This window comes from Daktulosphaira vitifoliae, unplaced genomic scaffold, assembly GCF_025091365.1.
Source record: "Daktulosphaira vitifoliae isolate Bord-2020 unplaced genomic scaffold, ASM2509136v1 Scaffold_4, whole genome shotgun sequence".
Taxonomy (NCBI): domain Eukaryota; kingdom Metazoa; phylum Arthropoda; class Insecta; order Hemiptera; family Phylloxeridae; genus Daktulosphaira; species Daktulosphaira vitifoliae.
In genome coordinates, this window is record NW_026099575.1 from 3,044,878 (window position 1) to 3,068,836 (window position 23,959).

Consider the following 23,959-nt stretch of genomic DNA (forward strand, 5'->3'; position numbering starts at 1 on the left):
AAGGTGTACAAATAAGTTCTTCGAAAAAGTCCGACTCATCTTTAAAATCCCATTATAAAAAACTACTCTTAATTTTATAATTTATAGAAAATTCAAAAATAATTGTAACAACACTATACATTTCAGTTACAAGAAGAAATCAGTTAAGTTATTTTTACTGTCATATGAATATTATGTAGTTAAATAATTAAACACCAATAAATGATTAATATACTGCCATTTATTACTATTGCCACAAATATAAAATTTCTGAGTTATTTAAAATAACTTAATTTTGTCTCCACAGTATATAATAATAATGATGAAATTGTTCTGATTGAACAACTGATATTAACATTATTTTTCTTAGTATAACTAATATCATTGCAAGACAAGATCAAGAAGATTCAAAGTTGAAATTTGTAAAACAAATAATTTTTTGAAATACAATGCATAATTCAACCAGTTAATCTATAAAATAGTATTTATGAAAAGAACATAATTATCATGAATTCAAATACTTTAATTATATTAATTATTAAAAAAAAAATTGACAGTCTTAAAACATTACAAGATAATTAATAAAATCATATATATATATATATAAATATATATTGCCATTGTTTCATTATGTTCGAACATTCATCTATTCATAATAAAAATAATAAAACGATCCAATAAGGATATATATAAATATATATGTACATGCATTATTTAAAATAGTTATAAATTTTGGTTATCTCGCAAGAAATTGAACACATGTACATATATATTTAAATATATTCTCACTTACAATTTGTGTCTAAATTGATAAAAATGAATTAAAAATATATGAATTAAGTTATACTATTTTATGAATAATTACTAAATAGATAAAAATTTGTAAAATACTTGTAATAGTATCAATATATAACACTCGACATAATATTGAGAACTAGAAAATAAATATTTTAACAATTTGCTAATAATCAAAATGTATGTTACGTCTCAAAATTTAGTTTAAAATGCACACTATTCAAGCGAAAATATAAGTAATTTTTTATTTTAATTAAATTAAAGTTGCAAGAATAAAAAGGTTTATCGAAACAAATCTAAGCAAACATAACATAATTATTAGTAAAATAATTGAATATACTAATAATGATACTGAAAACTCTTTATTGATGATTTCATGTAATTTTTTAAGAAATAAGAAAATATTTAATTTATTTTACTGATTTTTGATTATAAATTGAATTGTTAATTATTAAATATTAACTGGACATTTCATTACGTCTATGAATGTAAAAGATTGTTTCGGTTTAACAAAATTTATTAAACATTATTCAATTAAGTTGATGTTTAGCTTATACTATTTGTATTTCGTACTTTTTTTACTATTGTCCTAACACGTTTAGTAACTTTGGGTACAGAAACTTCCATTTTTCGTTTCAAACCAGTACTAGTTGATGGTTCTTGTTCGTCAGCACTCTTTGATTCCTCAACAGATGATGGTTCAACTTGTAATAATGGCTCTTCAACTGTATCTTGATATGATTGTTCGCCTTGGTTATGCAATCTTGTTCGCACTGAGTTAACAGTAGAATTCAATATTGGTGGACCCATAGCTAATGATAAATTACTTGATGTATTATTACATGATGAACATACTGACAATGTAGATGAAGATGATGCAGATTGTAAATATTGTATTTCAGTTTTACATTTATTAAGTTCCTGTAAAATATCATATTTAATAGTTAGTTCATAATTTCTTTTTAAAGCATACATAATAGAATAATTGTAAGAGTAAATAAAATATACCATTTTTAGTTAAAAATATAAAAATAAAATATGTAATATTGATATCACCTGACATACACAATAAAGAACATATAACTAATATACATTAATTTTGACACTACTACAATTACAGGGTTATTGCACATTTTTAATTGTGAAACTAACTCATTTTTCCAAATAAAATCATCATTATCATTTCCTTAGCCTCTATCTCAACAATTTTAGGTTGGCTCTATTTTACAATAATTTGACAAAATTTTTAAACCAGCTGTTGATCTTTATAATTGTAGAACCAGTAAAAGCATAAGGTGTGTCATTGTTGAAGTTCATGTATAGTCACCCTTCCGGAAACCAACAGAAAACAAAGCAGCTGAACATCAGAACTAAGGCCACAACTGAATAATCTACTGTCATACAACACCCCATATTTCCAAATAAAATAACAGAATCGTTATTAAACTTGCCTACTGGTAATTAATAAAATCCAACTAAATTTAAAGGGTAATTAATTCTTCAATGAGTATATTAAGATTTCACAAGACAAAAATTTTACCAAAAAATAAATAGTGATAATCCCACTGTAAAAATTATATTATGACTGCTACTATAAACCTATTCTAAATTTGCTTAATTATGTATGTTAAAAAATTTTTTCACAGTCTTTTATAAAATATTAGACTAAATTGTAAGCTATAATACTAGTAAGTACACTACAAAATTATATTAATAAAATAAAATAAATTAAAATATGTTTAAATATATTGTTTAATTCAATAAAATGTTATAACTCTTTTGTCTACCATTCTGGTAATACCTTAGATGTATTATAAAACTTAAATGTCTAAGCATTCTACAAATTTTAATAAAATAACATTTTGATATATTGATGAAAGCTGTATAGAATATAGAAAATAAAATCACAGGTTCACTGACTTTCCCTAACTTTCAGAATATTTTTGAAATTTGTCTGATGCGAAATAACCCTCAATTATTAAACTATAAAATGGTAATTTTGAATTAGATCAATACTTTAATTGTTAAAATTGAGTTTTTTATATTAAAATTAGATTTAGAACTACAGGTAAATAGTATTTATACCAGTTCAACTAAAGTGGACTAGTTACAAATCAAATGTTGATAATTGGAAGAATAAATATTATATAACTTTTACAGAAATACCAGTGTCATAGTTAACAAGTACTGATTTATGATTTTATTACTTATACTTATATTATGTTCCACCACCTTTTAAATTATAAGTATATAATGAAAAATACATTTTGTCTAGTTAGCTTTAAGCTAATGAAAATGTAAAAATTCTTACTTGCAACAATGTACTAAATTTCCTATTAGTTTCTTCATTTTTCTTGTCATATTCATCCATTCTATTTGAATATTCAATCAATGTTTTGTGTTGATCAGCTATTTGTGATTTACACTGTTTTAATTCCCGTTGTAAATTACCAACATGAGTTGTAGATCTTAGTAAAATTTTATAATAATTTTTATAAATAAACATTTTTTTTTTACAATAATTGTAAGACTTACTTGCGTAGTTGCTTTCGTAAATCAAAAAAGTCTCTTTCTAAATGACAGTTTTGCGAGCTAGTAATAAAAAATAATTGAAGGTTATTAGATCAAGTAAAAAATGTATCATTATAACATACAGTACAATTTGGATATATCAGATTAAATCTTATTTTACAGAGTAATTAATATATAAGAAGCATGAAAAATTAGAATTTTGATTATTATTTTAAAAAACCTTTATAGTCATTATTAATGAGAAAATACAAGGTATATCCAGAAAGAAAGATTAGAAGGCTACTTTACTTTTACGATGACTTACAGTTAATTTATTAATCAATTTTATCTGAAAAAGTACTATGATATATTTAATTTCTGTGAATTACTAACAGAATATTTAATCAAAAATGACAAATTTATAAAAATGCATTGTCAAAAATTATACTTCTGTTTACCTACAAATAAATTGCTTAGGAGTTTTTTTCACAATAAATACAAAAAATATCATGTAAAAAGTTCAATTTAACAACTTCTTATATTTTAAATCTTTAAATTGATACTTACGTTTTAATTCCTTGTTTAATTTTACAAACATTTTTTCTTAGCATTGACCCACCACACTGAGGACTTTCAGATGAGGCTCGTTTACTTTCAAGACTTGAAACTGATCCTTCTCTTATCATTAAGCTACGTTTCCTAAGACACATACTTGTAAAAGTTCTATTATTGGAAGGTCCTGTAACATACAATTTTCATGAAAATAACATATTGAGTGTTTTTAATTTATAAATAGATAAGAAGTTACCTAGAGGGGATGGGAACTCATGATAATCATTTGCAAAAAGTCTGATTTCAGGAAGAGTAGGTTCAATCCTTTCCCGAAAATATTCCATAGCCATAGTAGACAAATCAAATAACTCATCAGTTACTTTATATGGTCTTGCTAAACTTTTAGTTACTTTGATATAATGTAAAATTTTATAGACTTCATCCAATATCTAATAGTTAATAATAATTTAAAAATAGTAACTTAAATTTATTTCTAAACATTACCTCTCCTGCAAAAAAACATATATGTTTTCTTTCAATATGTTTTCCAAATGCCATACGCAATAATAGTAATCTCATGTGAAGAGTTTCAACAATATCAGATTCACAAGCTAAAGGATGTTGTCGTCTAGCAGATTCACGCCGTGGCATTTTAGCTTTAATAATTTGAAATCGATGTAACATTTGATTTTGTAACCGCTGAAAAGTTGAATTTAGTATGGTACTACATATTACATTGAGTTGACGAGATACCTAAAATAAAATTTAATATAGAAAATATAATGATAAAAAGATTGAATCAAAAAAACTAACTGCTCTAAGTTGAGATATTTGTTTAAAAGATGTATAAGACAATATTTTTTCAAGCACTTCATAGGGTAGATCTAATAAATTCACTTGACTTGATTGATTTGAGTTGTAAGGTGCACAAGTAATCACATTACCAACCAAAATATTTTTTTCTGGTTTAGGTAATACAGTTAGCTTACTATTTGTACCAGAACTAGAACTTCCACTACATTGTTGTCTAGTTGCTACCATTTTATAACTTCAAAGCAAATTTTTATGCAGTAACTGTACAAATCTTCTTTATTTAATCTGCAAAAATTTTTTTCATAACTCTTATTTATACCACTAACATTCAAGACAAATTTACCAAGTTTATGAAATATGTTCCTTATACTAAAATTTATATTTTATTCATTATTACTATATAGTATGTCCAGTAAGTATAGAAACACATCCATTGTTATAAACAACGAGAACAATAGAAATTCGTTTCTTCAATTACTGAACAGTTTATATATCCAAAAACTGAATATTGATAAAATATTATAGAATGAATACTGATACTATTCGTGTAATTTTTTTACAGTATCTATATTATACCACATTATTTACAACAATATTCAATAACATTTTTTAATAGATTTTTATATTTAAGATATTACCTTAACAACAATGAGGAATGTTTATTCTTTAATAATTACAAATGTAGAGCATATTTGATATAGTTTTCACTAGATTTGTTCATAAGTGCATTAACAATTCTATAAATAAGTATATCAATTAAACATATTCAGTATAAATTAATTAAGTTATATAAATTATTGAAATAATACACACTATACATATAACTAAAATCTAAACACAACTTTATTAGTTAGTTGGATTTAACTCAATAAAAAAAATTATTTTCAATTAACATAAAAATATTTTTTTTTCTTTTACAGAAATTTAATTTATGTTATATTGCAATAATTTAAATATTTAACCCTAATAAAATAACAGAATAAGATAACTCACAATAATCTTCATGAAAGAGAAATATACAGTTATCAATAAATAAATATTTTCAACGTTACTTTTTTAAATTTAAAGTCATGGATTTTTAAGCAGTCAATTAAAAAAAAAATTAAATTAACTTTTATGATATATACAAGCTACACACAATTGTTAATATTAAAATGGGTAATGACAGACACTTAGTATTATGTGTCAAGGAATTCTATTAATCTATTCGCATATAATACTAATACAAAACTTGTTATAAGCCCATAATTATTCAACAAATATTTGTAATGAAAGCTTTTTATTTAATTAACAGTATCAATGAAACAATTACAATTATTTTAAGGTAAAATTTATTATTATTATTATTTTCAAATACTAAAAGTATTTGAAAATAAAGTGATAAATGGATTAAAACTATTCACAACAATAACAAACAATACAAATTTGTATCAGCTAAGAAAATAACAAAAACCAATACCTTCTGTTTCGCATTGAAGCTAAAATAATATAATCATAAATACTAATATTACATTATAATAATTTAAAATTGAAGATAATTATATAAATAAAATCATTTATAGGCCTGATGAATATATAAACGGAATCCATCACCGGATATAGCCTCCCGCGCTATGACGCTCATTTTCGAAACAATGACGAAAGTTTAGAAATTGATTTGTTTTTTTTTCTAACAAAAACTCAAATAATTAACTAAATCATAATTAACAGTCATTTAACATGCAACATAAATTAATTTCACATTACCTGCGAGTCTGCTTGGACAAAATCAATGTAGTTAGAAAAACTTTGTTTATTTGCACATAGTTTTAATAGATACCTCGACGCTAATAATGTATTTACTATATGGTCGGTAACGACCACCAACTTGGAAGCGGCAGAGAAAGACGTGTGACGAGGGGTGGAGGAGCAAGGCTGTTGATTGGCACGTAAAGTACCAGCTCCAAACTGCGTTAGAATAGTCGACTGTTGGACAAATGAAATATAATTTGAACTCAATCGCGCCACACTGTACGTGAGGAAACGTACTTACTTTGCTTGACATAGATTGTAGAGGGGTATATCCTAAAGACATACAGCAGTGTTGCCAATTTTCAGTGGGCTTTATTATACTTTTTATTGTCACTATCAATCTTTACCTCCAGAAGGTTATCTTATTCAAAAATTCAACATTTTCAACGTTTTTTTATAATTTTAGCTAATAGAAAGATTTTTCTGTAGTATTATCAACCGTAATTTAATTATTTAATTTTGATATTAATCTTTCTTTTAGTTCAGCTTTTTAAAGATGTAAAAACACAATGTTTAACGTGATTCTATAATTATTATTAAGACGCATAATTAATTATAATTATACGAATTATATGCATTTATAAATTATGTTTAAGCAACTTTGAAGAGTTCCAAGTCTGTGCAACTTTGTCATAGGATTATATAGTAGCCTAGAAATATCGAATATTTTATTAAAATCCTTAATTCCGCCCAATACTGTAACCTCGATAGCAATATATTAAGTTCTGAAATTATTAAAAAATTTTATTGGCTGTTGGTGTGTAACTTAACAAAATTTAGAAATACACATATATCCGCTTCGTGATCATTATTTAACTTTGTAACTATAATATTATGATGTAAAATTTATAATAGTTATTTTATAAGACATTACTGTTTTGGGGGCAATACAGCGTTTATTAATTTTAGATTTTAAAAATGTACATATACTTAGTAATAATCTTGTGTGTTCTTATACTCTCAGATAAAACGTAATATCTTTTGTATTTTGGTCAACATCCCTGTCCCTTGTGTAATTTAGATATCGAATGAAAAGCATCATAGATATCTAGAAGATTTGCGAGATCTATTTAGAACTAGCAAATATTTCTAATATAAATCGGACTACTATTTGCGCATAGAAGATAGGTCGTCGGGTCAAATTTTTTTAATATATAACATAAGCCTAAATTTAACATATGTTAAAGAACGCTGTATTTTCGGAACATTATCAAAAGTAAAGTTGAAAACATTGAATTTTGTGAATAAGTTTCCATTTTGTTTATCCCTATGTAGGCAAGTAAAGGGTCAGATTTTCAAAATTTGATATAAAATGAAAGGGAAATACCTAAAGTTTCTATATACAAAAAATATTTTGGTACGATCATTTTTCAAAAAATTATGACAGTTTTAAGCAAAAGAAAATTAAAAAAATGTCAAATTTTATCGATTTAAAAATTGTAATTTTTTGAGGGATTTCCTCTATGTACGATGGGATACAAGGGAAATTTTTTCAATTTTTAGAGGCAATGTCTTCAACTAGAATTATCTATGGAACTGTGTACTCTTCTTACGGATTAATTTGATAAACAAACAATTAATAGAATCTTAATTACTTAGTTTGTGTCTTGTTTTACAAGCCTGGGGTAATTCTTGGACAATACAAAAAAAAAATATATCTAGACCAAGATGTAATCTAAAAAAGAGTTTTCGATATTTCGATATAATTAATTAAATTTCATATTACTCAGATTATTTTGGCTTACTAGTATAAAGCTAAACATTAGAGACGATGGAAATAAAAAGAATATGTACGGAATAATTAATTTATTGTTGACCGCTAAATTTCTTCTAAAATAGTAATAACATTGAGAATTTTTTTTTTTTTGGCTTAAGATAGTACGATTTATGACCAGTAAATTTTTGTTTAGGTTCATCCCTAATTCCATATAAGGGTACAAACTTTATTTTTTTATGGCAACATACATATTTTACCATTTTGTATATTTAAGATAATTTAACTAAGAAAATGATTGATTCGTCGATAATAGCTTTTGGACCAGTAATTCAAAAATTTAAAGAAATTATTGGAAGTAAAGAGCGGGTGCTAGTATTTTTTTTACTAGAAAATTTTGGGCTTCATTCTTCCTCTTGAATATAAAAATGTTAATAACTTACGAAATACTAGTTCAAAAAGTTGTTATCGTCCAGCTATTTTCTTAGTTTGATCATTTCTAATATTTAAACTAGTAACTGTATGTTATCATTAAAATTTTAAAGTTGGTACCCTTATAAGGAATAAGGGATAGTTCTACAAAAAATTTAACCACTCAAAAATCGAGAAATAAATGTTACTTAAATAATCAAAAAAAATTCTCGAAAATATTATTATTTAAAAAAAAACAGTGGTCAACAATAAATCAATTACTTATATATACACATAAAAAAAACTTTATCAGCTTCGTATCAAAATTAAAATGAATGAAATGAAGCTAAATACAAATAATATTTAATGAGTCATTTGATTCTTTTATTATTTTTGAATATACTAAAATCGTGAGGACCCAGTACAATCAACACCGGATAAGAAATTTCTTTCGATATTTTAACTTAAGAGTCTTTCGATGACCTTTATTTTTTTTCTCATTAACTTCTTATACGATTTTTTTTTCTTTAGAAATTAATTATTATCGCTAAGTCAAAGGGTTTTGACTATTTATAAATAAACTATAGAAACCTATTGTTTAAAGCTGTTTTTTAGTTTCGATGGGAAGCTGAGATAGTATGTATTTTACTATTATGCGTATTTTTATTGTTTATGTCGTCATTTTTTCTCATCTCTCACTGGACAAATTTCTTTCAGCGATATGTTAAAAGATACACAAATCGTGTCTAGTTGAAAAAAATCACTTGTTTCCTGTAAATGGGAGAAATCGCCAAAAAATTATGACTTTAAAAATCGGTAAATTTCGATTTTTCTTCCGTTTATTTTTCAAAAATGTATTTTTGAAAAATGAAACAAAAATATTTTTTTTAATCTGGCCTTTTGCCTGTCCATAGAGAGGGGTAATTCAAAATAACAACTTTTACACAAAAATTAACCATTTTCAACTCAACTAATAAAAATGTTCTGGAAACAGTCCGAGCTTCAAACAAATATTAAAATAAAGTTTATGTAATGTTGTATAAATTAAAAAAAAAAAGATTTGTTCCTACGACTTATTTTATATGTGTAAATAAAAATATGAAGTTTTTGTAAAATTTTCGGTGTCATATTTTATTTTTTAACTTTATATTGTTAGTTGTATTCTATAATACATTAATATTCATCTATAATAAATAATAATTATAAAAAATCATTAAAAAATGATAATAGTCTACTTTTGTGTTCAAAGAATACACATTAATAATGCATTTAAGAATGGTAATATAAAATTTTAGAGATATTTCTTTACCCTACCTATTTTTTTAGGGAAGTTTAGTTGATCATTGCCGAAACTTGAAAACATGAATGCTTGGTTCAAAATAATTCCGTTGGGCTATTAGTACTTTTATATGGTAAAATAGAATCCTTTTTTTAGCTAATGAGCTTAATTTTCTAGGCCTTTTAAAACGAGAGGTAAACTTGACGCAAGCTTTAATTTGGGCCAATGAATTCTTTACACGATAACAATTAAAGATGTTTTATAAATATACGACAAAATATTCTATGTCATTAGGTATCAAGCTATTATGTTATTTATAAAATCATAACATAAATTATTACCCATAAAAAAAATGATAAACAATATGTTGTGAGACATAGTTGATCGTTTAGTAATATTTAATATTATGATGACGGGTTATTCTTTAAAAAGTATGTCATGTCAAGTTTTTTGTATTTAGTGATTAATAAATAAGTAATTTTTAATTAATTAAAGCACATAAATATTAGTAATATCTCAATGTAAAACTTAGGAAATATTCCCCTGAAAAGTAGTTCTAAATACACCCCGCTTTAATTTTAGTTGATTTTTAAGTAAAAGAAGATTATTTAAATTATTTAAAATAATTTCCCTTGAAAATTTTTTCTGGTAGTGACACTGGTATATATTTTTTATAAAATTGTAGCCCAATCAGAAGATTGAATTGTGTTCGGCTTTTTAAATTTTCCTATTGGATTGGATCGAATTCAAGCCATCCAGAAAATATTTGCACGCAGATTTTCATCCGAGACTAGTGGATTATTGGTTTTAATAATATTTTAATCTTCACAAAAATACCAATAGAATAATAGAAAGGTTACCAAAAATTTTTACGGTGACTTATTGCTTAATTATATTTTGTGTTTATTAAGAAACTTGTATTATTAAAATCTGCTAATCGCTCTAATATGATATTAAATAACGTGTACTTTTTATGTTCATGGTTATTTTCATGTAAAAGTTGTAAGTAATATTATATTATTATAAACAAAATTATTTAAAATGTAAGAAATATATTTAAATATATTTTAATATATTAAATATTTTTAAAGTTGGTAACATTAAAACTTTACCCCTTTAAAAGTTTACACTAAACCCTGTGTATATGATAAAGTTGCACTTTTTATAAGAATTTATAAATTAAACTTATTTTGAGATTCTATATTCCACTAAATTCGTGTTAAGAAATTGACGACTAAAATTGGAAGAGAACTCCAATTCCTAATGCACTTGTGTAATACAAGTTTTTCATATCCTAAAAATGATTCATTTTGGATATACAGTCGTTGCAGGGGTTTATTTCACCATTGGGAATAAGATCTATTCGATAAAAAGTATTTTAATTTGCTACTATCTATGCAATGCTTTTTTTATGGCTCCTAAAAACAAACGAACTGTGACTTGTACCTTTGTCATAAAGAAACAACCATTAGTAATACCCAGTTCATTAGTCACTTACAGCATTTTAATTTTTGGTGCATTTAAATTTCATACGTATTCTTAATTCATTTGTACCCTAATAGAGTGATGGTATATTCGATCCGCAGATCTCAAAAATTTTTCCTACTCTGCTGTCCCCTAACGGATTAACAAAATATCACACTTATGCAGAATACTCTGAAAATACTTTTTTAAGCCTTTATCTAACCTAAAAACATTATTAATAAATCCAAATCATGCAATTTATATAATTTTCAATACTCAAAAATTTTGAGGAATGTACGTTCATTTTAAATACCAACATTTTAATGTATAATACATTTTTCAAGTATTCCTTGTGCTTGTAACATGTTTAGGAATATTTTCCATAATAAATTAATTTTATAATGCAAAATGTGAATAATTAAAATTTTGTAGGCTGAGTAATGTATTTTATTTAATAAATAGAGTAAAAATAATTGTTAGAGTTGATATAATTAAAAAAAAGTATTCGTAACTCAAGTATGCAAATACTTTATACTATGCATAAGGTAGTGGGACTTGCTACTAATATAAAAATTAGCCTATCTCCCCCTTCCTCGAAAAATTTTGAAAAATCATTTGTATTTATATATAAATATATATACAAATCACACACAGAATCAGGTTTATTTATTTGTAAATAAATTTATTTGTAAAATTGTAATTACCGATAACATTAGGGTTTTAGAAAATACCTTCAGACTGAGGATAGTATAATTTGTCATATTAAGTGGTACTAACTATTGTTCAATTCCTGATAAAAACTTAAATAGCTGGTATTTCGGGCAATGGAATAAATTTATTTTTTTTAAACTAAATATTTGACAAACAAAAAATTTTAGGAAAATCCCCATTTTATTAACAATAGTTTCCTTTCATTCTCACTGAGAAATCTTGGACGAAATTTCTTTCTATTTACTATCTATTATTTAATGACTGAATTTAAAACAAGAAATACTACAGAATATGTAAGATTTTATCTATTCTATGAAAATTAATTTCCTTTATTTTACATTATATTGATATTGTATTTTTTATTACAACACCTACACTGTTTATTATTTATGTTGATAACGGTATCATAGTTTATTATGTTTGGCGAATCATCAAATTGGTAGTCGGTTATTGGTTTTTAAGAAGACGTGTAATTTTTGAAAAATACAATTTTTTCCTGACGTAGTCAATTTGAAAACGCGGTTTCGAGCAGTTCATTTTTCGATAACTTTATTTATTATAAAACATGGCTAAAAACGATTCAAATACTAGTGAAAATAAACCCATTACAATAAACAAATGGGATTACCTAGCTTTGAAAAATACTTTGGATGATGCTGTCAAAGAAGTTTTTATTACGAAGTATAACCACGTTGAAAATTTTTCTCTTATTGATTGTCGTTTGTTAATATGTACTTTTGCTGTTTTGGTTGCTGGTTATGCACTTGTATGGGATTACTTCAACCCATTCCCTAAATCACGTTATGTTCTTACTGTTTGTGTTGCTCTATATTTTGTGACAATGGGAATAATAACATTATATACAACATATAAAGAAAAAGGTATATTTGCTGTGACATTAGAAAGAGATGAAAGTGGTTATAATCCAGATGCTGTATGGGAAGCAAGCAGTTTTATTAAAAAGCATACAGGTGTTTATCATTTGAATCTAACAAGGAAAGATCCAGTTGGAGGTGTCGTAAAGGAACGTGAAATTGCCAAATCAGTTTCCCATTTCTTTGACATGGATGGTACTTTATGTGAAAATGTAGTTGAGCAAGAAGTTACCAAATTGCGAGATGGTATTTTGAAAAATAAAAAAAGCGAGTAATTCAAAGTTTTTGTTTAAATAATTACCTATATAGGTTCCTAATTATGTTTGTTTAAATAAAATTATTTTTTAAAAATGTTTTTTTATTTGTTTAATAATTTATTTTATTAATATTATTCACAATGAATTTGTTTTAAAAATCTAACAAATCAATTTTATCAAATTATCTAGTTAGCAAAAGCAAATTAAAAAATTTGATACAAGTCTAGTTTACCAAGCACCTATTTTTCCAATTTTTTTTCTTCATTTTTTAAAGCTGTTTGAAAAAATTGGCAAAAACAAATAGTTTAAAATTTACAGCATCTTTAGTTGTTTCTGATTGGGTGAACAATAAATAGCATAAAATTATTGAATAGATTTTCCATGAAAAAAAAAAACATATCTGAGGACGGTGCAGAGATAGTCTTTTTCTTTTATTATAACTTAATAAAAGTAAAACAAAAAAATGAACTGTAAAAAAATTAATTATTGGCAAGGCAAATAAAGAATTATCTATATCTGCCAGCTTTTGTGACCAGTTTGAGCCTCTATAGGACTTTCAATTAATATTTTTTATTATTGAAATTGTTATTATTGAAATAATACGACAATCAATTAAATACTCATTTTTATACTATCTCATTTTATTTGTTAACTTTAATGTTAAAACAATGGTAATTATTTCTCTCTCTTTCCCCTTATCTTTATCCCAATTATTTGGTTTTGGTCACCTGTACTCTGAAATTCTATTGGACAGAATCTTCTACGTTATCTATACACAATTCGTTAAATATAGTCATTTAGTATTTATAAAAAAATTGTAGTTCTTATAATAAAAATTAATACATTTTTTTATAATGTCCTGACTAAATTTAATCATAAAATTAATAGAATTTCTTGTTTTTTCTGAAAGTAGAACACTTCATTTATAACAAGTATACATTATTATACACTAGCATTTAAATTAATTTCTTTATTAACTGATTCTCTTAATAGTTTAATCACTTGAGGCGGATTTTCTGCTTGAATAATAGCTGTGCCTGATACAATCATATTTGCACCAGCCTAAAATAAATGAAAACAGTATTAATGTAATTAAAAAATTTATTTTACTTGTATTAAAATTTTTTCTTTAATTATTACCTTTGCACAATAATCAATTGTATTAGGACCAACACCCCCATCAACTTCAATATCTAAATTGGGATAATTATTTCTTAACCATTTAACCTTTGGCATCATATCTTTCATAAACTTTTGTCCTCCAAATCCTGGTTCAACAGTCATAACTAAAACCATATCAGCCATATCTATAAAGTCTTCTATCAAAGTGACTGATGTATTAGGTTTTATTGCAAGACCTACTTTCATACCAGCTTCTTTAATTTTACGACATACTAAAGGGACATCATCACATGGTTCAGTATGGAATGTATATTGATTTACTTGAGCGTCAGCCATGGGAGCAATCCACTAAGGTTATTTATTGTTAATAATAAATAGAAACTACCATAATCTATGAGTTATAGATTACTCATTTAAAGAAATTTAGTTATGTTTAGAAAATATTAATCAGCGATAGTTTTTTTTATATATATAAATATATGATGAAATTACACAAATTTCTATGAATTTGGATTATAAAATCAAAGTTAATCAGTACTAATATTAACTTTTAAGAAATAGTCACTTGAGTTAAAACATGTAGTTTACTAAAATTGTTTATTACATACTTTTTATGTTATATTAAAACGAAAGACATAATCAGTTGTGTTCTACTATTGTTTAAGCTTAATTCATGTGTGAATTGGAATTATAGACATATTTGAAAAGAAAACTAGTGATTGTGTCCCAGCAAACATTTTTAATTAAATTTTATAATTGACTGGACCACTGAATACACTAGCAGCATAATTTACTTTTAAAATATTACTACTGATTAATACATAATTACATTTTAATTATAATAAATAATCTATAAAATATACTATCAATTCATATATGATAAAAAAATACAAATTAATTACTTGAATAGGATTTTGAACCATCATATGAGTTTCTAACATTGCATTAGGCAATTTATTTCTTAAACATTTAACAACAGGATGTCCAAATGTCAAATTAGGTACAAATATTCCATCCATTACATCTAAATGTAAATAGTCTGCTCCGCTATCTATCAACCGTTGTGACTCAATATAAAGTTGCGATAAGTCTGCATTTAATATGGATGGTCCAATTTTGCAACATAATTTAGGCATTTTCTGAAAAATATAGAATAATATAATTTTTTTATTATATCAATAAATAATTGGGTGAAATCTACCTCTTTAAATAAAATATTGATTTGTCATATATATATATATATAATAAGATATATAAAAACGATTAAACCAGATGAATAAGCTTTAAATTTTGCACATATTTTAATACCATTAAATTAAATTAGAAAAGATAAAAAAATATGTATATATTTATATTTTTTTTCATTTTTTATAATGATTTAATATGTTAATTAATGCTTAATAAATAATTAGTAATTGTTTCGAAAATTAGATGAGATGAAAAAAAATCTGAAGCTATATAGGAATTGCTAACTTCACACACATCTAGATTCGTAATTAGTGTATGAATTCACCTAAAACTTGTATACACAAAAAATATTTCATTACTTTTTATCCGGTGTAATTGAATAATTTATTATGTTCAATAAATTTATTGGATAAATTACTTCAAAATTTTTTTTTATTAAGAAGCAAAATTTAATATTAGTATTTGAAAATAAATAGTGGTTAAGGTTTAGAATATAAATGGACTTACGTGAAATAAAATAGGTGTTCCTTTTTAAATTCGTAAATTGCTCACACGAATGTCCTAAAAACAATTATGAGAAAAAAACCTTATACTAAAAGTATTGAACTATGACCTCAAAGAAAATTAAAGTAATGTAATTCAACATACTTCGTTTGAGATATTGCTGTATTGTTATCATAAGCAACGGTAAATACATTCGGGTATCAATAGTATTAACATCATAAAATAATTACTCTATGATTAACATCCAAACTCCTGTTAACGATATGTATATTACAATAGGTAAGGTGAATTTATATACCTCGACCATTCTATAATACGATCTAAAACTAACATTGAAAATTAAAGCCTTGAATTGTACGAAGGCTGTGTGACGTTGCGGTAATAAATTTTATTATCCAAATTTTGTTCTATGTTTTAAGAATTTACTTTTTGATAACAAATTCCTATTATATAACCTATGTATAATTTGCTTGTGTGACCATATTAGAGTTCAATATCGTAGTAATTTTGTCCGTTATTTAGTTACTAATTTTATACATTTTATATCTATAAATCTTTAAAAGTTGTAAAACTATTACATGACTTGTTGCGAAATTTATCATAGTAAAACAGCTGTTATCTAACATATGCTTTAAATTATCAGAAACATGCCTGATTGGTTGACCTTTTGATCATAATAATCTAGTTCATATAAGGCGCAGTGAAGTGAAGTACAATAGTCGAAAGATTGTGGTAATTTACTTCAAGGTATGCTTGTTTTTTATTGATATTACAATAATTTGAGAACTCATGGAGGATAAAATTTTATGTGATAATAATTCGTAGACTACCGAGGAAAATAATAAAAACAGTGATTAGGACAAATATTTTAGTGACGTCAGTACTGCAGAAATATCTGTTAACGTACTAATTGATCAAAACCAAACCTGAGGAGTTTTCTATCTTAATTCTCTGTATGTCTATTGTTTGCGTTTCTATCGTTTCAACTGCGTTTGAAGCTTCGCTCGTGAGATATTCAACTAGTTTTCAATCAAATTTTTGTTCTAATTATTCGCTGTGGAGGTTTTAAAGGTAATACGTGATCATGGAGATGATATCAAGTAGTAAAAACAGTAGTAGTAATTTATTATCCATAATGCGTAATTGGCAATCTGTTTGTGACGGTAACGGTAACTCTTTCACCGATTCCGAGCCATCTCAGTACTCTATCTCTCTTTGCCCTGGGCCTCAGTGGTGGTCCTGATGCCCCCCATGCCGCAATAGTAGCCAAACGCAACAGAGAGGGCAGTAGCGGCATGGGCAACAAAATTCAATCGGAGCTCTCTGTACTGGATTTAAAACCAGTGCAAGAATACGAACTATTGGAAGACGTCAATAAACATTACATGGTTAGGATTACATTTAAAATGCAAATCACTGCCGATGTTGATATACAATGGGACACTATATTATCTGGTCGTAAGCTCTATATACAGGTAAGAGTTTGTCATGAAAGTAAGTAATGTAACTAGAGATATGCTATTTTAGTATACATTATCAATTTTTAATATATGAAAATGCATTACCTTCATAGTTTTATAACAATAAAAATTGTTAAATATTAAAATACAGAATTATCTTTAATTAGATCGCATTTATATTATTTTTTGAAACTTATTTCAATGTAGTAGTATAATTTAATTCAAATTTTAACTTAATTAAGACCCTTTTTAACCCATTATGCTCTAACACACCCATATGGTTTTACGGGAAATGATTTTTAGTGTAGTCATAACACTGAATAATTATTTTAAGACAAACTATAGTTAATTTTTAAAAATTAAATTCAATCTTATTAATTTAAATTAAATTAAAAACACTTTATTGATTTTCTCCTCCTCTGATAAAAAGCAATTATAATATATTATAAAACTGTAAATTTTGTTTTATATAATTAAAAAAATAACTTTGTTTTGTTATAATTATAATAATAACAATACAATTTATATTAACCCATATAGTTTAGCTAAATCAAAATAAATTTGTTCATATTATAAAAGGTTTATTATTAAAATTTAAACTGCAATTTATATATTTTATTGACGAAAGATGAGCAGTAGCACAGACATCTAAAATAGTTTTTTAAGTATACAGTTAAGATAAAATTTTGTTTTTATGCAAGAAATTTTATAAATGAAATTGATACAACTAGATTCAATAATATAATTGTACTATGGCCACAGACCTAAGGCCCTCTATAATGATTTTACATAAAATAAAAATTTAGTTTAAGTTATCTTAACATAAATACTCAAATTTAACTATCCTTAATAATGTAGCTTTTTTTTTTTGAAAATTAATTTATAATTTTATTTATTTTTCCACTTAGTTAATTTGAAATTTGTTTCTTACTTTGTTAGACTTTAAATTTTTTGTTAGGTGGCTGATGCACAAAGACCAGTTGGATCAAAGGAAGGATTTTTGGCAATGTTGGAATACGCAGAAGAGTATTTAAATGTATCACATATCATTGTTTGTTTTGCCAAAAAACATCCCGAAAGAAATGTGTTAGTCAGAGGTTTTATGTTCTTGGGATTCACTTTATTGCCACCAGGTCTAAATAAAATTGTCCCACATTCTGCTATAGATAACTCTAACCACTATATGGTTTATGATGTCGAAAAATAAATTGTTTATCTTCTTAAGCTCTCAAAAAGAATTTTTTCCATAAATAATAAATAACAGCATAATTAAATCAGTAATAGTATTTAAAATATTGCCTCATGCTGCTATTTGTCCTCTTTGTTGTTTTTCATATTTTAATCTTATATGTAAAATTATTAGAAATTAATTTAAAAAAAAAATTATTCGTGAAATAAAATTAAAAATAATTATTTCAATTTTTTCTTTTTGTTATTTATGTTGTCATTAATTAAAAAAAAATTTTTTAATAAAATTGTACATTAACTAATTACATTTTTTTTAGATATGATTCAACTTTTTTTCTAGATTACACTTATATTTATAAGCATTTAAAAATAAATAATGTATAACTATATAATTAGATTGTAATTTTTATTTTTCTAGATTCCTTTCCCTTAAATTTTTAGTAATTTATTTTTGAGTTTAAAGTTTTTAAAGATTTACATTATGATTTTTATCAAATATTTTTTCAAATACAGATTTTAAAATAATTTAATATTAAGATGACTAATGACTAAGGCCTTTTGCCTTGTCTTAACTATGTCGTATAGTCATAGAATTTAATCAATTAGCTAAATAAATTTCACATACAAATTAATTGATATTGTTAGATTTGGGGATAAATTAAATATCTGTAGGATTAAATCCTTTTTTATTGGTTATTAAAAATTATTTTGGTATTTGTTTCCATTGAAAAATACTGCCTGTGCCACAGGTAAGATCACAATATTGGTGTTATAAAAGTATGAATACTTTGATGAATAATTTGTGTATGGGAATTTTTCAATATAATTTAAATAAAAATATATTTTTAGTCTATTAACTTAAATTATATAGAATATTATTCATTCTGCTTATTAAAGGAAGTTTCCTAAAAACTTTACCCAAATTGTAAGATAATTATATACATCTTGCTTGAAGGACTCGATTCAATCATAAATACTCAAAATTAATACTAAATTATAAAACTAATGTAAGATTAATAAAGTAAAATGCTACATGTTAATATCTAGATGCCAGCCAAATTGTATACAATTTTTTTTGGAGTATAGTAAGCTAAGATAAATACTTGAAATAGTACCACTATAATTCAGATACATATTATTTTTATACTTCATAATATTCGAAAATATTAAGCAATAAATTAAGTAGTAATAAGATAAGATAAAACCTAAATGAACACTAAATATTCAATAACATGAGAACTACCATTATCGAAGATTTGTCTGTAAACAGTAATTGAATTTCACTGATCAGAATTATATTAGTTATTACTTACTGTAAAAAGTAATTATTAATATTACATTATGTAAAAAAACATTGACTAATTTTAAGTAGAAAGTATCTTCAACGCTATTGTTAGCTCTTTACTAAACGATTGAGTCAATTATTGCACAATATTTTATACGGTTATTACAACATTTTATATAAAGTCCTATCAATGCATTAATATGTTTTAGAATACTTTAAAATAAATAAATCTTATGTATAATTATGATTCCATCACTAATAGACTGTGAATAGTATATTAAGGTGATCGTAAGCTACATGGGTAGGTTTTTTTTTTAATAATATTTAGAAGTGCCACCCCTTAGAATTGTTCGAATACCCAAAAAAAAAAATTGGTAATCATTGTCAAACTCTAAGGCGTGCTCCAAGAGGGTTAAAAATGATACCCTAAGGGTAGATTTTTAGTTATTTTTGTCTATCTCAAAAACAATAACTTTTATGAAAATGTTCTATATTTACCGTTGAAACTATTAACTTAATTTATTTTATAAAACGTTCACAGAAAAATTGTTTTAAATTAAATTTTCTATATATTTTTTATCTAACGTTTTTTTTTCATTTACTATTCACAGGATACATTAAATAAATTGTAAAATTAATTAAAAAACCCAGCACAGGGGGGTCGCGGCACAGTGGTGCCGTGGTATAGTTGGATCAAGTATAATGATAACTGACAGTGATTAAAATCACTATCAAAAATAAACGCTTCGATGCAAATCTTTAGATAGTGTTTAATTTTAAAAAAATTGGTGTTTTATTCCAAAAGCTACTTGATCTGCTGGTTCCTTATTAATATCTCGATTAAGATAAAGTATGTCAAATGAAAAAGGGTTTATTAAAAAATATTATTTCTCATAAAAAAATTGTGTGGATCCATAAACTTTTCNTATTAAAAAATATTATTTATCATAAAAAAATTGTGTGGATACATACACTTTTCAATAAGTTATAGCATTATAAAGTTAAATATAATATAAAATATAAAATCGAGAATTTTCACTCGAAAATAGCGTTTGATAGCCATTTTCGCCGTGAAGACAAGTCCAGAGGTCAAATTTTTTTTTTTAATTTAAAGTATATTACATTAGCTTTAATTTAAGGTATATATAAAAGTGTCAGTCTTTCCGGAACATTTTTAAAAGTTATGTTGAAAAAGTTCTACTTGCAATACGCATTTTAAAAGGTTTCAACCCCCTTTGTATAAAGGGAAATGGTCTGATTAAAAAAAAAAGTATGTTGAATGAAAGAAGTATATATAAAGTATTTATCATTAAAGTATAAAGTTGATTCATGCATATTTTAAAAAGTTATAGCAACATAATGTTAATAAATTTAAAATATAATATCAAGAATTTTTTCACAAAAATAACATATTTTTGCATACGGTAGTCATTTTTACCATAAAGACGAGTCTAGAGGTCAAATTTTTTTTTTTCAATTTAAAGTATATTACATTAGCTTTAATTTAAGGTATATATAAAAGTGTCAGACATTCCGGAACATTTTCAAAAGTTAAGTTGAAGAAAAAGTTAATTTTTTGTGAAAAAGTTGTCATTTTAAATCCCCCCCTGTGGGCAGATAAAGGGTCAGATTTACAAAAAAAATATATCAAATAATAGGTCAAGACATCAAGCATCTATAAAAAAAAGTTATGGTAATTTTAATTAAAAAAATTAGCGATTTTTAAATTTGTAATTTTTTGGGGGGTTTCCCCCATTGACGGGGAACGAGGGAAATTTTTTCAATTTTTGAGGGTAATGCCTTCGACTAGATATGATTTGTGATCTTTTGACGTATCGTTGAGAGCTGAGAAAAAGTGGTAACAGACACAAAAAAAAAAAAAAACACATCATAGTAAAACCAATACCTTCGCATCGAAGCTAAAAAAAAATACATATTAGTATAACCAATACCTTCTCAGCTTCGTATCGAAGCTAATAAAATATTCAGACTTACATATTAATAAAATACTAAGAACTACTTTACAAATAAAAAAACGTATAAAAAATTAAACTAGATATTAAAAAAATTTCTTGTTTTTAGAAGTCTTGATATAAAATGTTTTTATTTTTTGTAATTAGGAAAACAACACCGATATTCTGTAACAATCTGTAGTAGGTATTGTTTTTGTGCTTCATCTTTTGTTAAAATACCATTATATTCTTCGATGAGCTTCACACCACTCTTTGCCAAACCATTTACGGCTTTTAAATTATTTACAATTTCTTTTACTTTTCTATATTGATTGTTGTCTTTCCATATCAAAGTATCTAAATTTAATAAATCAGTTTCAATTTCAAACCTTTCAAAAGTTTTTTTTGATTCCGTTGAAGTGAAGTCTTCAGTATTTTTATTTTGATATTTATAAATTCCATTTAAACCTAAAACTACACATTTGTGCGTACACGGAGCTTCTTCGCGATTATTAAATGAATTCATTATTTTAATTTTGGTATCTTCAGATAAATTATTATCAAAAAATGCCAATGCTGCTGTTTCAGATACTAAATACCATAAGTGACCGGACAGGTCTTTTAAAACTACTTTAGAAATATCTATATCTATTGTTCCATCTTCAATCATACTTTTTATAAATTGTAAATCAAAATTTGACGCTAATGAAGCAATAGGTGAACTAAACCATTGTATAATATATACACTTATTTAACACAACGAACGAATATCGTTAAATACTTTGATTGATAATACAAACTGATCTCTAAACAAAATGATTTTTAAATAATAAAGGGCCTTGCCCATCAAACGAGTAGGATGAATAGACACAGGAAGTCTAAAATAAATCGCATTTAGAGGTGTTTCACCAAAAAATATTATGACCAGTTCTAAAAGTTTCTTATTGACCATCTCGAGGTTGGTATTGGATCAAAACTAAATTTCAAAATATCATCTTTTATTATTTTTAATTTTTCTTAAACAATAATATCTTCCATTCAATTAAATAATTTTACCAGGACTTTTGAAATTTATTGAATATAGGAACATCTGGAATAGATGATGAATTAAATTTGATTTCAAAAACTTTTTTTTATAAAATTTCAAAAATGTGATAGCTACACGGTAAATACAAAATATTACGCCCCAACATTTGCTCCAATAATATGCAGGCACCTTTAAGTCTACCTGTATTAGAAACTGTTGTGTCACAACATAATGATTTTACTTTTTTAGTTATACCTTATTTTTCAATTGCTGCAAAGACAGCTATTGCTTGACACTCCTCCGAACCAGATGAAATTTCAGGTACATCGAGTAGTTATTCTACATTATTATATGACATAATTATTGGTAAACTTTCAACTAATTGTTTTCTTGATAATGAAAGAAGAAGTTTTCCATCTTTCTTTTGGAGTATATCAGATAAAAACATGTAATAAAACGTTTAAAAATAATAATCAATAACTTTATCTTGTGAATGACTATTTTGTAAGCCTATAAGCATAACGAATTTTGTGGTATTTAAATTTATGAAGATTTTGAGAAAACCGTATAATTTCATAGAATAATCGACATACCTTATGAATAGTAAATGGTAAAAAAAAAAACGTCAGATAAAAAATATATAGAAAATTTAATTTAAAACAACTTTTGTGTGAACATTTTTTTTCTACATTGGACGGTTTATAACCATATAACCTGGAAGGTTACTTAGCACAAATTTTGAAAACCTATACTGGAAAAACATCTTCCTATGTAAAAAAACTCGACTGATTTTGTGGAAAAATTGCAACAAACTAACTGGGAAGACGGAGACATTCTGGTCAGCTTCGACGTAGTCTCGTTATGTACAATGATACCAGTAAAGGACACACTGAATATCATAAAAGAACAACAATGGTTAAACGAAAAACTACATAGTTTACTGGAATTGTGCACCAAAACAATGCAAACATGGATAAATCCTCAAGCTTTTCAAATAATATGATAATCTATGAAAGTTTCAACATAATCATAATATGGACTTGGTATTACATCTTCAATCTGATGATGAAAAAGATATTTG

At 25.1% G+C, this 23,959-nt stretch overlaps 4 protein-coding genes across 9 annotated transcripts; 2 read left to right on the forward strand and 2 right to left on the reverse strand.

Moving 5' to 3' along the window:
* Positions 1-1,232: 1,232 nt before the first annotated feature.
* Positions 1,233-6,625, reverse strand: LOC126903806 (F-box only protein 28-like). 2 transcript variants are annotated; one of them, XM_050682300.1, is made up of 10 exons: positions 6,397-6,625; positions 6,110-6,128; positions 5,289-5,387; positions 4,651-4,935; positions 4,342-4,590; positions 4,094-4,286; positions 3,853-4,024; positions 3,310-3,366; positions 3,086-3,242; positions 1,233-1,695 (listed from the first exon to the last, which is right to left on the reverse strand). In XM_050682300.1, the coding sequence occupies exons 4-10, from the start codon at positions 4,876-4,878 to the stop codon at positions 1,321-1,323; spliced, it is 1,431 nt and encodes a 476-aa protein (XP_050538257.1). In that variant the 5' UTR covers positions 4,879-4,935; positions 5,289-5,387; positions 6,110-6,128; positions 6,397-6,625; the 3' UTR covers positions 1,233-1,320. The 2 variants fall into 2 exon arrangements, with proteins under 2 accessions (XP_050538257.1, XP_050538256.1); XM_050682299.1 differs by lacking the exon at positions 6,110-6,128.
* Positions 6,626-12,446: 5,821 nt separating this feature from the next.
* LOC126903560 (signal peptidase complex subunit 2) lies at positions 12,447-13,250 on the forward strand. The gene has a single exon (XM_050681767.1). It carries the CDS (start codon positions 12,586-12,588, stop codon positions 13,168-13,170), a length of 585 nt encoding a protein of 194 aa, XP_050537724.1. The 5' UTR covers positions 12,447-12,585; the 3' UTR covers positions 13,171-13,250.
* A 514-nt stretch (positions 13,251-13,764) lies between these two features.
* Positions 13,765-16,544, reverse strand: LOC126903558 (ribulose-phosphate 3-epimerase). Of its 5 annotated transcripts, none has more exons than XR_007703526.1 (6): positions 16,111-16,532; positions 15,970-16,023; positions 15,177-15,413; positions 14,293-14,622; positions 13,996-14,214; positions 13,765-13,921 (listed from the first exon to the last, which is right to left on the reverse strand). XR_007703526.1 is itself a non-coding variant. In XM_050681764.1 (6 exons), exons 3-6 carry the CDS (start codon positions 15,408-15,410, stop codon positions 14,095-14,097), a joined length of 600 nt encoding a protein of 199 aa, XP_050537721.1. In that variant the 5' UTR covers positions 15,411-15,413; positions 15,970-16,023; positions 16,111-16,536; the 3' UTR covers positions 13,765-14,094. The 5 variants fall into 5 exon arrangements, 4 of the variants coding, with proteins under 4 accessions (XP_050537721.1, XP_050537720.1, XP_050537722.1 ...); XM_050681764.1 differs by having other exon boundaries at positions 13,765-14,214; positions 14,293-14,438; positions 14,523-14,622; positions 16,111-16,536; XM_050681763.1 differs by having other exon boundaries at positions 13,765-14,214; positions 16,111-16,218; positions 16,298-16,532.
* Positions 16,545-16,875: 331 nt separating this feature from the next.
* On the forward strand, positions 16,876-18,889 carry LOC126903559 (ornithine decarboxylase antizyme 1). The gene is given in 3 exon segments (XM_050681766.1): positions 16,876-17,206; positions 17,208-17,441; positions 18,385-18,889. Coding segments are annotated over 3 exon segments (639 nt in total). The 5' UTR covers positions 16,876-17,050; the 3' UTR covers positions 18,634-18,889.
* Positions 18,890-23,959: the final 5,070 nt, after the last annotated feature.